The sequence below is a fragment of the Rhinolophus hipposideros genome (genome assembly GCF_964194185.1).
Source record: "Rhinolophus hipposideros genome assembly, chromosome: 20".
Taxonomy (NCBI): Eukaryota; Metazoa; Chordata; class Mammalia; order Chiroptera; family Rhinolophidae; genus Rhinolophus; species Rhinolophus hipposideros.
In genome coordinates, this window is record NC_138066.1 from 40386122 (window position 1) to 40401509 (window position 15388).

General features: G+C 33.8%; 1 protein-coding gene across 8 annotated transcripts in view; it reads left to right on the forward strand.

Moving 5' to 3' along the window:
- The window catches only part of TANC2 (tetratricopeptide repeat, ankyrin repeat and coiled-coil containing 2), a 266923-nt gene that overhangs the window by 88615 nt on the left and 162920 nt on the right, over window positions 1-15388 (forward strand). For 5 of the 8 annotated variants that reach the window (XM_081027315.1, XM_081027317.1, XM_081027318.1 and 2 more), the window contains one exon: window positions 3632-3814. In XM_081027315.1, the coding sequence (XP_080883441.1) occupies window positions 3632-3814 (183 nt within the window). The remainder of the gene's footprint in view (window positions 1-3631; window positions 3815-15388) is intronic. The other 3 variants (XM_081027319.1, XM_081027322.1, XM_081027323.1) reach the window with 1 other exon arrangement.

The window sequence follows — 15388 nt, forward strand, 5'->3', positions numbered from 1 at the left end:
TTTTGTTAGATTTATTTCTAATTATTTCGTGTTTTTAATAGCACTAGTTTAATAATACTGTTTTTTTACATTATTATTTTCCAAGTGGTCATTGCTAATATATAGGAAGACACTGGATTCTTGTATAAGCTTTTTATTTTTATTTTTTTTGGAGATTCCTCAGAATTTTCTTTATAGGCCATCATGCTGTCTTTTTACACTTCTCTTGGCCTGTTTCCTGCCTAATGGATGTACTTGTTATGAGACTATTACCAAGTAACAGAGTGGTTGGTATAAGCCTTGATTTAAAAGGACGTTTGGAATAATTTAGGCAAAACCCCTTTGTTTCAGAAATATGTAAGAGCTCTTTGACTTTAGGGGCTAGTTTATCACCATGCTATGTTTTGTTTTATTTTTCTATGTACTTTAAAAAAAATAAAATTGTACTGAATTATAACATGTAAACTGAAAAATTTGCAAATCAGATGTATAGTTCAGTGAATTATCATGCTGGTGGTTTTTGATTTATAAGTATTATTTGTGGTTATTTATATAACATGAAAAATTAGAAGGCAGTTATCTAGGTATTGCCTTAGGCTATGGAATTTTTTATTAACTTAAACTTTAATATTAATAATCATCTATTAAATATAAGACTAGTGATGACTGAAATTTTTATTGAATCATCACTACTCCTAACATTCCTTTTATGTTCATATACTTGATATCTCTGTCCTTTCTTAGTTCAACTTTTGAATATCTAATCACTAGGTGTCCAGCATAACTGAATTTTTTTCTGCCAAATTAGCAGTTTATTTTATTCTGCCGTATCTCTATCACATTATTTCAGTAACTTGTATTTGGTTGATCGAAGCAGGAAGCATGTTAGGGAGAAAAAAAGATAGAAAATAAAGATTAAGTAATTTGGATCACCAGTAAATATTATCTGATATGCTTGGTAAATTGGATTCCCAATTTTTCACTTCCTATTATAAAATTATACATTCATTCCTTTTGTTATGCAACTTTTCAGTAGTTTCCACTAAAGGGTGCCAACTGGAATGTCTTAGTGTGCTCCTCTGATTTGACTTGGCCTTCTGCATTCCTGTGATCTACCAGGAAAAGAGCATTCCCCATGTACTCACTGCCTCTTTGGTGACTAGGCTCAATATCAATGACACTTCAGAATAGTTCTGAACCTGATAGCCCAGCTTAGATCAGCTGACCTATTATAGTCAGCCTGCAGACATCATGAGCATAAAGGTAATGTTGTTGTAGACTACTGAGATTTTGAGGTTGCTATTTACCCGAGAAAGATTGACTAACACAGTCAAATTCTGTGAACGCTTACCAGTACTTTTCTTTAGTTGAAACATATATTTTTAGTTTTTTTCCTTAGTGTCAATGAGTTCAAGCACAATTTATGGGACAGAGAAGATGTAGGAAAATATTTTTAAGCAGAAAAGTAAACTAGGCCATCCAGACTGGACTAATTGCAGTATTATTCCTTAAGGAGTGTTATTAGATTCTAAAATTATCAGCTAAGTTTTAACATTGGAACACTTCAAGTGAAAAGAGGAGCTTCACTAAATCAAATGCATTCTTCTAGATATATTGCTTTTAAAAAATCTAATGTTGATTTTGCTCAATAAAAATTTTTGCTCAAAAAAAATTAATCAGTGAATTATACTAATGGCATGCCTTTTGTTTATAAACCTCTAAAATAATATCATTCCAGATAAATCAGTCTCAAGTTTATTCATGAAAGCCCAAAGATTAGAAATCTTTATGAGAGAAAGAAACTTGAAAAATAGGTCTAGGATATACAATCTCCATCTGATCACAGTACCAGAGAGAGGAAAAAGAACAGTTGGAAGAGAAGGATTTGTCAGCATAGTAAACAAAAGCATCCAGAGTCTAAGGAGAAGGAAAAAGTTAAGACATATCCTGGTAATTTCTAAAATCCAAGGATTAAGTAGTAATCTAGATTTCTACCAACAGAAGTTTTGGGGATAAATAATAGTGGTCTCGACTATGGTAGTGGTAGGAGAAATGGAGAGAACATGCAGATGTGAAATTTAAGCTGATAATCTGCAGAACTGCTAATGCTTTTGTTGCAAAGGGATGTGTCGGGAAGAAATTAACAAAGATTACTAGGCTTCTGGTTTGAATAAATATGTATGGTATATATCAACATAAAATTTTTTTAAAGTTCACCATTTTAAACATTTTAAAGTGTACAATTCAGTGGCTTTTAGTACATTTACAATGTTGTGCATCCTTCACCCCAAAAGGAAACCCTGTACCTTCAAGCAGTCTCTCCCCGTTCCTCCCTCCTTGTAGTTCCTGGCAACCACCAGTTTACTTTCTCACTGGATTTACCTGTTCTGAATATTTCCTAAAAATGGAATCTTACAACATGTGACCTTTGGGTCTGGCGTCTTTCACCTAGCATGATGTTTTCAAGATTTATCTTGAAAACTATCTTTGTAGCATGAAGCAGACCATAATTCTTTTTATTGCTAAATAATATTCCATTGTATAGATATACCACATTTTGTTTATGTATTCACCAGTTAATGACATTGTTTCCGCTTTTTGGCTGTTAAGTTTTTTTTTTTTTTTTTTTTTTTTTTTAGTTTCAGGTGTACAAGACAAGGTAATACTTAAACATTCATCATTTATATCCCTCACACTGTGAACCCCCCTCCCCCCATCCATTATCCCTCCGACCTCACACCGAGCCATCACATTATATATATAAAATTATAGTTGGCATTCCTTGATGTTTAGCTTCTGGTGTACAATGCCATGATCAGGCATCCACATTATCTCTGAGGTGGTCTCCCAAATAGGACGCATGTTCATCGGATACCCAACAAAATCTTTACAACATTATTGAATAAGTTCCCCAAATTAATTTTCAAAAAACTCTGAGGCCATCTTGTGGTTACCAGCTGCTTCCTAATCCCTTCACCTTTCCCCTTATCCCCAAACCCCCCACCCCACCCATCTAACAACTCTTGGTTTTTTCTTTGTGTCCTCAAAACTGTCTCTGATTAGTTCATTCACATGTTCTTTTCTTTAGATTCCGCATATAAGTGAGATCATATGGTACTTGTCTTTCTCTTTCTGACTTATTTCACTTAACATAATGTTCTCTAGATCCATCCATGTTGTTGCAAATGATAAGATTTCTTTCTTCTTTATGGCTGCGTAATACTCCATTGTATAAATGTACCACAGCTTCTTAATCCAGTCGTCTACTGATGGGCATTTCGGTTGTTTCCATATCTTGGCTATTGTGTAAAGTGCTGCAATAAACATAGGAGTGCATACTGATTTTTGAATTGGAGTTTTGGATTTCTCCGGGTAGATGCCTAGGAGTGGAATTACTGGATCATAGGGTAGTTCCATTTTCAGATTCCTGAGATACCTCCATAAGGTTTTCCATAGTGGCTGCACTAATCTGCAGTCCCACCAACAGTGCACTAGCGTTCCCTTTTCTCCACATCCGCGCCAGCATTTGTTGTTTGTTGATTTATTGATGATAGCCATTTTGACTGGGGTGAGGTGGTATGTTAAGATAAGTTTTAATAGAGAAGGAAGAATCTTTTCTCACCAGCTCTTTTGTTTCATCCTCTTCTAACAGGTGGCATCTCCACAGAAAGCGACTGTGCTTTTGAGCCAGACTACGCCGTCCCACCACTTCCAGTGAGTGAAGGTATGCAGCACATTCGGATTATGGAGGGCATGTCTCGCTCTCTTCCATCCTCCCCCTTACTCACACATCAGTCTATCAGTGTTCGGCTCCAACCTGTGAAGAAGTTAACTGGTAAGGACTTTACCTAAATTTAGTATGTTTAACAGGAAACCTAACAGTATGACACTTTAGGTCGTTATCAGATATGTTTATGTGCATCTTTAGATTTTTCCGTTTTGGCCTTCCTAATGTCACAGACTCTTGGAGCTCCTACTGATTTTAATTTAGGGAATTAGAACAGTACTCAGTTTGACAGATTGATATATTTATTTGCTAAATGATCCATCTGTTGTGGACATATTTTACTAGGCTTTCAAGAAATTTCAAGTTTTGCCAGAATACACTGTTGTTCTGATTCCATTTATCAGCTTGCTCACGTCAGATTAACAGATGGAGATATTATAATTTTAGGATAATAAGAGCTTCATAGTTCAGCAAAGGTGCATCAATCATATTTTTGCTTGAAATCCTGATTTGTATATTTCATATCTATTTTTAAAAGATGATTTAGATATTTTTCTCTCCATTGTACATTCCTCAAACTTCTTAGGATAACTTACTATCATTCATAAATTGTGGATTGCACTGCCTTTAATATGATCTCAGAATATGTATTACCCATTCAGATCAAGTTGTTAGGTGTCAAACTGTGTCTTTAGTAAATGAATTTTTATTCTTTTACGCTTTTTCAGGGAAGAAATTTTAGAATGTTGAATGATGCTATTGTGTGAAAATATGGGTCACTTTGTTAGATTTCTTTTAACATTATCAATCTATATCCTGTGTCAGTAAGTTGACTCGTATTGATGGGTTATGAGTGCATGGAGGCAAAAAATTAAGTCATTCCCAAAGGATATATTGACCACTTCCTATGTGTCTAGGATTGAGCTAGACAGTGGGAAGGTTTGATTGTCATATGACAATTTTAAAGAAAATAAGAGAAGAGAGGGGAAAATGGAATTTTTACTCTTCCATCTATTTCAAATGAAACTTTTACAATATTTATAATTTTCATTAAAATAATAGTACTTCTTTATTCTGTACTTTTGTAAAGCATAAGTCATGCCTCTTATATTGCTTATTTTTTTAGGCATCTTCAAGTAACTGAGTGAAAATCTACTTTGATTGTTGGGTCATTAGATAAAAATCAGTAAAATAGCTTAGTAACATTTTACTGAAATACTTACTTCGTTCTGATATCTAAAAATAGAATAAATTTCATGTGATTGGACTTGAATAAAATTTTATTGCTTAGAAATCTTCCCTTTTTCTTGCAGTTTAAGGTATTATTGATTACTGAAAATAATGCATAACCAAATCGGATGGCTATCAGGTGGTGTGCCTCATTTTACCACACTCTTTGTAAGAAATAGCAAGGAAAGTTCATTTTCCTTGTAGAGGTTAGTTGGATTGCCTGAGGTTTTGGAGGTACCATGTTTCCCCGAAAATAAAACCTAAGCCCTAGCATGATTTTTCAGGATGACATCCCCAGAACATAAGCCCTTATGCGTCTTTCGGAGCAAACCTTAATGTAAGACCCGGTCTTATTTTCAGGGAAACACGGTACCACTTTTCTATTCCATTTGCCTGCCCAGTTTGATCTTCAACTTAAATAGGGAACCTTTATTAAAAGATAAATAAGTTTAGTAACAAAGTCAATAACATGTCAGACACCACAGAGGTGATACAGGGAAGCAGTAATAAGAGGTATACTTGGTTAATTACATGTATGAACTATTCATTTTTAACTTTACAGTGTTTGAAGTATATGTATCCTGTCAAATAGTTCTGTTGAAGAGACTGTCAAGGGCCTAAGAATTTAGAAATTGAGAATGCATTTTTAAATTTCTGAATGAAAGAAATCTGTGTTCTAGGGAAGGATGTTGTGAAAATTTCTCTGTGGCCTATTTTCTGCCAATTGAAGCAGATAAGAATTTTCTGATTTAACATGGAATGAAATTACTTTGAAAGTTAAAGTAAAAATCTTCGATTGTTTACCAGTTATCTTTCCTTTCCTAATTATATTTTGTTATGAATAAACAAAAAGAAAGTTGAATGGAGAAAGATTAGCTGACCATAAGGAAATGTCTTCCAGAGAGTGGTTCTTAACAAAATGCATTAATTTAATCTGGCCATTAGTGCTATACTTACTAATTTAGCTATTTCCATGCATCTAAACGTCTTGCATTTATATTACCAGCCAAATAAATAAGTAGAGCTAGAGTAGTCATTCTATTTTCTTTCTGACATTCTAATATTTTGTCTGTTGTCTCTGCTATAGTCAAGGTATTTTGCTTTGTTATTCTTCTGAGCTTTTTACTTCATCGTTCAACAGATAATTTGTTTAGGGCCTACACTATGTCAGGCACTGCTCTAGACACAATTAAAAGAGTAGTGGAAAAGACAATTATTTTAAGGCCCCTGACTTCAAGGTATTTATAGTCTAGTTAGGAGAGAGACTGATAATAAATATATAACCAATAAATAAATACTTCTATTTTAGAGATTGACCAGTACTATGAAGGTAATAAAGTAGGAAATGGGATAGAGACTGGGGTGGAGGTAGGATTTCTTTCTATGGAATGGTCAAAGAGAGTCAGAGGTGATGTTTGAACTAAAGTGTCAAAAAAACAAAAGAAGCCATCCGTGGGAAGATCTGGGATCAGAGCCTTCCAGGCAGAGGGAACACCCAGTACAAAAGTCCTGAAGCAGAAAGCAGTATTGGCATGTTCAAGGAATTGAAAGAAAGCAAGTGTGGCTTCAGCAGAATAAGTCAGAGGGGAGGGTTCTAGAAAATAGTTGAAGAGGTAGGCAGACGCCAGTGTTTAGGGTCCTGGTAAGGAGCCTGCTCTGTAGGATTAGGCTGAAATGGGAAGTAATATGATCTGATTTACCTTTTGATCAGATCTTGTTGGCAAGTGTATAGAGAGAATGGAGTAGGAGGGACTAGAGTGTCCTGTGTTTGTTAACCTTGTACAAGTTTTCCTGATCTTTAAATAGATCTTTAACTTCTAACAAGTTAAAGAGTGGTGGAAAAAACAATCTTGTTTTGTTTGTTTTATCTTGTAAAATATATAATGAAGGTTAACTTTTTCCTATCATTATATAACCTTTGTACTCTTTAGCATATTTATTTTAGTCCTCCACGCACGTATATATGAAGACCCATTTGCAGAAATAGGTTCATTCCATTTCCAAATACTTTGACTTATTTTCTGTCTTCAAGGAATGAGAATGGGGAAGGGCCTGCTTAAGACTGAAGACATATAATTTGGAGCTTGAAAACTAATTTTTAAATAAATAAATATATTTTAAAATTAACATACATATATGCACATATTTAAATAAATGTATTTTAAATAAATAGATACATACACAATATTTAAATCAATATATATTTTAAATATATATATATATGTATATGCACACATACACACACATACACATACATACCTTACTCTATTCAATACAAAAACATGTTAATGCTGTGAAAGTGGTTAAGAGAGAAGCTGGCTCTGTGGTCGTACAGCTTGAGTTTGTAATCCAACTCTGAGAAAGTCACTTCACTACTGTGTGGTTCTGTTTTTTTCTTCTGTAAAATGGGGATAAAAATACATCCTATCTCACGAGTAGTCACGCCTACCTATTGATGATAATCTCATTGTTTAATGCTTGTTTAAAACTGGCAAATATTAAGTGCTCAGAATGTGTTAGCTGTTATTGTTAATAAAATTTGTTCAGATTTGGTGTGAAGTTACTAAAATTATTTTTAACATCAGATACCAATTTGAAACTTTAAAACTTTACAGGTTTTAAAGTCATACTTTTTAATGAGTGATAGTAATAGTGATTATAATTCTTATTTGAATGCCTACTGTAATATACACGTATTAGCTCACGTATTCTTCACCCGTGTCTCCATATTACAGATGAGTAAATTAAGTCTTAGAGAGGTAAAATGTCTTGCTCAGAATAATGTAACTAGGAAACTGTCAGAGCCAAGGTTAATACCCAGGCCCTTAAACTCCAAATTTGTCCAATTTGTCCAAAATTGAGGATTAGAGAAGTTAGCTAACTCACCCAAGGCTTCTGATATATCGACTAAAACCTTTTTATTCCAAGTAGTAGAAGATACAGCTAAATGGTTCAAGCAATAAAGGGAAATTAGAAGTCGTAGAGGTTGGGCAAGCCTCAAGGTCAACTTGGCTTAGTTGGACATTGCTATGCATTAAGTAAGACATAGAAGAGAGAGTGTAAAGACAACATATCGTCGCCCCAGTTATTTGTGGGAATGGAACTGCCACAGTTCTCCAGATTCTTATTCACTGCTCTTTCCAAGATGTTTTTGTCCATAATATCGTAAAGCCCTTCAGCATACTTCTTAAAATATAGATAATTAGGAATGCCAATAGTTCATCCATTCAACACTTACTGAATTTATACTGTTTGGCTATTATGTGCACTGTAAGTTTTGTAAAAGTTAGATTTTGAGTATTCTCACTATTGGTAGGAGTATAAATTGGTGTAATAATGTACATAATCCTTGATACACACAGTGATTTTGTTGCCGAGAGTTTATTTTATAAATAAATTTGAACAAGTTTGAAATGTATGTGTGTGTATAAAGGGGTACAAAAAAAAGTATGCACATTTTAAGAAAGGAAAAAACTATTAAAATTGTAATACTCAATATATAATGATAACAAAAGATGAATACAAGTCACATTTGACTTATGCAATTGCAAGAGGTGCTCGAAGTGGTTACCATCAGCGTCCATACACTTCTGATTATGGAGAACTACTGCTTGAGCAACGTTGACCAAAGTCTCCACTTGTATACATTTTTTTGGGGGGGCACCCCTGGTATATAGTATTGTTTATATAGTAAAAATGAAAATCTGTTTATCAGTAATAGTAATCCCTTTGTATTTAAAAATAATACACACATACAAACATACATGCATACATTTGGTAGTGGTGTGGAGATACAGTAACTTTAACTCAAAAGTGGGAGTAGGATAATTTTGTTGTATACCTTTATATAGTGTTTGTATTTTTTACCACATTAAAATCCAAAATCTCATGAGGCAATATAACAAAATGGACCCTGACTGCCATTTCTTTATTGTGTAAACTTGTGCAAATTTGCTATAAGTCCCTGCATTTTAGTTTCCTTGTTTCTAAAATAAGGGTAATAATAATATATACCTTATAAGACTATTAAGAGAAGTGGATGAGTTGGTACGTATAAACTCATAAGAGTGTCTGACACAGAGTAGTCAATAAGTGTTAGTTGCAATTATAATTTTAGAAGGGATTTGTGTGACTTTTAGCTGTGTCAAATACGAGTTTTGAGCTTTTGGAGAATGACCTTTTAGTAATTTTTTTAATTGCCTTAAGTAACTCCCTCTACTTTTCTGAGTAACCTTCAAATTCTGTTGACACATGGATTATTATCTAGTCTTCGAGAAAAAAGTTTTGGTACTTTTCTGAGGAGTAACCTTCAAATGCTGATGTCACATGTATTATTATCTAGTCTTTGGGAAAAAAGTTTTGGCTTGATTTAAGAAGTGTTTACCAATAGATTGGAATGACCATGTGGAAGCCAATTTAGATGATAAATTAGTCACAATAACCAATCTGATCATGCTGCAGCCTAGTTATTTTAGATGCTAGCTACAACCAAAATACTATTTTCATCATGGATAAAATGGAATAATTGCCTTGTTTTTGAGACATCTTAGGAAAATCATGTAAAGCTATTTTGACATTTAAAAAAAGCCTATACATTATGTTAGTCTACATAGTCTGATATATTTTAGTGTACTTATGGTATGTTCTTCACATAAGAATAATTATCTTGCAATTTTTGGAAACAGTGGAATTCATGATATACTTTAGTGAATATTATTAGAAAAAAATACACAGGATTTCTGTGAAGATTAAATAAGATTTTTAAAACATAGAACCTAGCATGTAATAAATATTGAATGAATATTACTTTGCAACTCATTTTTATCTTGCATAAAATGGAAACATAGTCTTGAGAAAATTATTGAAAAACCACTTTGAAAATATAAAGATCCTAGAGACTGTCAGTCCGCATAGTCTGGTTTATTTCAATGTGCTTATGATATTGCAGCATGAGTAAATATCTTGCATTTTTAGAAAAAATATTAGAATTCAAGATGTATTAGAGTGAATTTTAGTAAATAAAAACACATAGTAAATGTGTGGTAGTCTAAGCTCCCATCAGTCCTGAGTCATATATTTCCATTTTACTTTCCATAAGGATAAAATATCTTACATTTTTTTTTAAGCCTAAATGAGCAAATGTGTATGAAGACTTTTCAGCTCTTTGGAATAATAGTACTAATTAAACAAGATCTGGACCTCATTCCTGTACTGTTTCTAAGAGTATGCTCTTGTAACCTCCAAGGTTGACTCATTGGTAGGAGGGGCTCCCATTGCTGGCCCTGCAGTCTTCCAAACCAAAAGTAGAGAACATTATAATATTTAATTCAATTTAGATAATTTCAGTTATCATGAGTCAATAGTGTTAAAGAAAACCAGAGCCAGACTGTAATTAAAGTAGTAAAAGAGGGATTTCACTCAGGAACTATTAGGGAAAAAGAGACCTCAGTATAGAACTGGTCTCAATTCTGAATATAGTAAAGACAGCTAAGGATTTATGGCCAAAGGGACAGGTGGGGAGGGCAGCAGTGGATGGAAAATTACTAAGAGGAGACATCAAGGGTAGGGGGGATTGTTGCTAAACCAATTGAACAGAATTCTTGCTGAAGAAAGGCCAGGGCAATCAGATATCAAGAAGTCTCGCTAAACTGACTTAGCAGGATTGTTGCTACAGCAAGGCTAGCTGCAGAAGATAAGGCCCAGGGATGAAGCATAGTGGAAAAGAGGGCTAGAAGGAGCCTGACAAAGTTTAGTCAAGGAGAAAGTCTTTCTCAGTATGTACATTTTTGAGCATCTAAATGTCAACATATATCATCAAAGAAAGAATCCTTTCGTGATGTTTACACACACTGGATTTAGATAGTGCCATACTGGTCAAGAGTCCAGGCTTTCCGGTAGGTCAAAGAACCATGTTAAAATTTCACACTCATCCATTTGTAAGCCATATGTCTGAACAGATTAACTCTTTTTGACCTTTTGTTCTTTATACGTAAGGAAGAATACAGGGCTGAGAGGAATACAGAAATGTTTGTAGAGAGTTTCTGTATGTGCCTAGCACTTACTATATCAAACATATCATTTCACAGTTAATTTCCTTTTAAATATCATTATCCTCTATAATATTTAGTACGATGCCCTGGATATGATTTCAATATTTAAAAACTAAAAGAAAATACACATTTACTTGTCATAAAATTACATAGGCTAACCTTTTTTGCTTTAGATGAAATTATATCACCTTACTGCCTTACTGTGATCAACTCATTTATTTGAAACCCCTGTTAATAATTATTTCTTTGTTTAATAAATAAAATTTTTGATAGATAAAATCTTTCAAATTGAAAATCTATATGGGGAAAATAATAAAACAAATCCTAACAGGTGAAAAAGTTAGCAATCCCTTGGTTAATAATCTGATACTCTGTGGGGGAAGAAGAAGTTTTTATCTACCCTTCTAGGTTCTTTTGGCTGGTCTAATTAAATCTACATGAGACAGATAAACAAGAGAAAATAACCAAATTTAATTACATACTTATGTATGGGAACCCCACACATATGAGTCAGAGATCTCACATACATGAGAGGTTTAGAGACAGAAAGGTATAATGGGGTATATATGGCATCCTGAGCCTGAGGTAAGAGTTTTGGAGCTTCAGAGGGGAGGAAGATCATTCACAGGACGATAAGAGTAGATGTTCAGTAATTAGAAGTTTGTCCTGCCCTATAGATAGGTCATAAAAAGCTATTTCTGGTAATAACTCATTATGGGCAAGGCCCCCAATTTAGATTCTTCTAGGTAGTTAAGGGAGGGGCAGAAGTTTCTTCTGAACCCACAGGGCCTCAGTTGCCTTCCACTTAAAATAATCCACATGCCAAAGTGGCACCTTTTGGGGAGGCCTGTTCTGGACCCCTAAATCCCTTTTAGCTAGTATGTGGTGGTTCTAAGAGTCAGGTATTACTTTTAAACATGGTAAATACCATGAAGGTTACAAAAAAAAAAAAAATCCTTCTTTGTCCTTGCTTCCTCTTTGACCTTTCCCAGAAAACTCACCATGATTTTTATGCCACAGTTCCTAGGAAGTTTATTTTTAGACGCTGTCTTCCCTACTTGCTTATCTGCCCACCTGCTATGGAATATGAGCAGTTCAGTGTGTCAGATGTTGAATGTAAAGACTAAATATTGGTTATAAGGAATACTTCTCACTCACAAAGCATCATGAAAGGCAAATAAGTAAGTATCCATGATTCAGAAGAAATCCTCTGAGTGACTCTAAACAGGAAGTAAATTATAGTATGGGATTATATAATGCTTAGCACTGAATAGATATTCTTGTTATGATAACAGAACTTACTATAATGTAAAACCGTATTTTTTCCTCTCTATAGAAAATTATGTGCCCAAATTAATTGACACATTCAGCCCATAAAAGTAATAAATATGTGGCATGACAGAATACTCCCTCACTGGTGAACATTTTAAACACCAGAGGGCAGAGTGTTCCATAGGACATTTTTATTTTAAACACATCATTTCATTGTCATTCATTCTTTCATGTCATTGGCTGCATTTGAAAAAGAAAAAGAAATATGGCCATTTTGGAATCATCTAAGCATATGAATGATCGCTCTTGTTTAGACAACGTAATGAGTAGTGTTCTGGTATATACCGGAGTTGGTTGAATAGCCATGTTTTCCCTCCTTTTCAATGAAAGTGTATAATTCTGGTTTCTGAAAGTGATTATTTTACAAAGTTAAGTTATAAATACATCTGTATCATTTAGTGAACTTCATAAATTCAGATTTGTTTAATGATTTAAGTGAGAGAAAGGAGATTTGATATGTATATTTTGTAGCTCAAATATGCCCTTTTATGTTAGCAATACAGACATTCTTGAAGAGCCACCTGCCAGCTAAATGATCTTTTTCAAATGTTGAGATTATAAATTAGAGGTGGTGTCACACATTTGGGGAAATTTTATTCAGGGGTTAGGTGATAAAGTCAACATATCAAGTAAAAACTATATGTAATGAAAATTATCCTCAGAAATCCCTTAAATATCATTCATTAAACAGAAATACTACTTCTCAGTATGTCCAACCCTCCCAGTTTATCCTACTCTTTTATTGACCACAAGATGAATTCTTATTTAAGAATATATATATTTTTTCTCTTCTCTATTATTCATTATTGTTGCAAATTGAAGTCTTGATTTGGAGCAGTCACAATTCTTAGGAAAGGAAAAATCCCACATTAGAAATCAGGCCAAAGCTTGAATCGACACTTTCTTACTTCTGTGAGAACAGTGATTTCATATATTCACCTCCTCCTTAGTATTACCCTACCTTTAAGCACTGTAGAGGTTAGCACTGATAATTATTCCTTAGAGAAAGCTTATAAAGGGGAAAGATTGGAAAAAGAATGAAAATAAAAATAATATAAAACTCTAAGTTTTAGAATGGTTTACCTAAGTTAATCATAAGTCAGTTAAAAATTAGTGGCCATGGGAATATTTTAGCGCCTTACATCTCTCTCTTCCCACATCTTAAGTTCAACCCAAATTTTTAAAAACAAAAACAAAACAAAACCTATGTACTTTGTATTTTAAAGTACCTTGGCCATGTGTTATCCCAGTCAGCTTGTATAGAGCGTAAGCAGCATGAAAATGTAAGCCAGTGGAAAAAATGTCCAAGTTTGTATTTTTTACAAAGTTCTTCTAGAATCCATCTAATGCATGGATCAGCTGAACTTGACCCGGGAAAGAGATGAACTTGCCTTCTTTTTTTTTTAAGGGATTGAGTTATTGGTATTCTAAAAGTCACAACTAAAGAGAATTTCCCTCAGAAATAACCACTGGAGCAAGACAATATTTGATTTAAAAAGTTTACTAGATAGAAGAGATTACACTGTCAAGGAAATAGAGAACTGAGTTGTGCTGTCCATGGAATTTTCATATCTAACATAAATGCTTATTTTTAGGTTTGCCTGACAGTTTTCTAGTTAGAGGAAATAAAAAGATCATTTGAAACAAATTTCACACTTTGCATGTGCTTTAGAAATTGCTTATTCTTTTTTGTCTCCTAGTTACCATTTTTTAAAGACATTTATAAGTCATGGTGAAGTAGAATTACTTTTACATGATTGTGTTAAATAGGTCTTTAACACTAGTCCATAGCATCTGTTTACTACAATTTGAACATGAAATATCTCCTTGCAACAAATACGTGCAGGGTGATGAGTCCAAATATTCAATCAAACATAAAAAGTAGCTTGAAAAAATATTTACTCTTTCCAGCCATGTTCCATCTGTTGAGCTACATTGAAATTCATTTCCCCTTTTAATCTTTGCTATTTTGCTTATGTTGGTATTTTTAAATAACATAAAATTTTAGAATTTCAAGCCTTTACATTATTCTATTTCCATAATTGCCTTAGAAAGTAGAAAATATGTTATTACCCGTAGTTTACTGATGATGAATTTTGAGGGTTGGAATTAGATGACTTACCTAGGGTTACATCTAGTAAGCAAGTGAGCCATTGTTACAAATACAGTCAGAAGACTAGTCGAGTGCTTATTCTTCCTATGGCACTGCAGTCCTTTTTATTCACATTTTATAGAGGCTATCATCATATATGGAGATTAATATATCATAGACCTATGACTAACAAATACATAATTATGCCAGAATTATTATTATAGTGACAATGCTATCCCTTAAGAGAACAATGTGATAAATTTACGTAATTGTTTTGCTTTACTTTGTATCGGAGAATTGTATTAAATACGTGGTGAGAGGAAAGAAACATACATTGATATGATACTGAACAGTTTCATGTAGAAAAGCCCTGTCTAAATAGATAAATAGCACCAGTGGTATTCATCATGCTTCAGAAGCCTATTGAAAAATTTTTTTCTGTACAAGACAGTTCAAAGTCATGTCTAGAATACTGCAGAGAGAGTACCACTACCACTGCTAAATCCATGCATTGACACTTTCCCTAGCATTCCTTTCTCCCATGATTCTTTTTTGAAGCTATCCTGCTGTCCACTGGAAGTGAAGGTACTCTTCTGGATTCCTGGGAGGTTAGGAGAAACTATGACAACAGAAAGGTTCTCCAAGCCCAGTGGGGAAGGGCCCCCAGAAGCTTAGGATGGAAAGGTAACTGTATCACCAGTGAATAACACAAGGTATGAGTGTTAGTCATGAGTGAAGGCTATGTTCATTTTCAGGGAAGTTACTGTCTTCAACTTGTCTGCATCTAAAAGGAATACAAGAGGTAGTATGTCTCCTTTTGAAGTGGACACCATTGCTACTATATTAGTCAATCATTGATGGTTCTGCATGCAGTTTTGGTATCTGAAGCTACCATCTGAATGAAAGGCATTTAATCAGGTGTTTAATATCTCTAAGTATTTAAAAATAAATTTTCTGCTATCTTACATTCTAGACAGT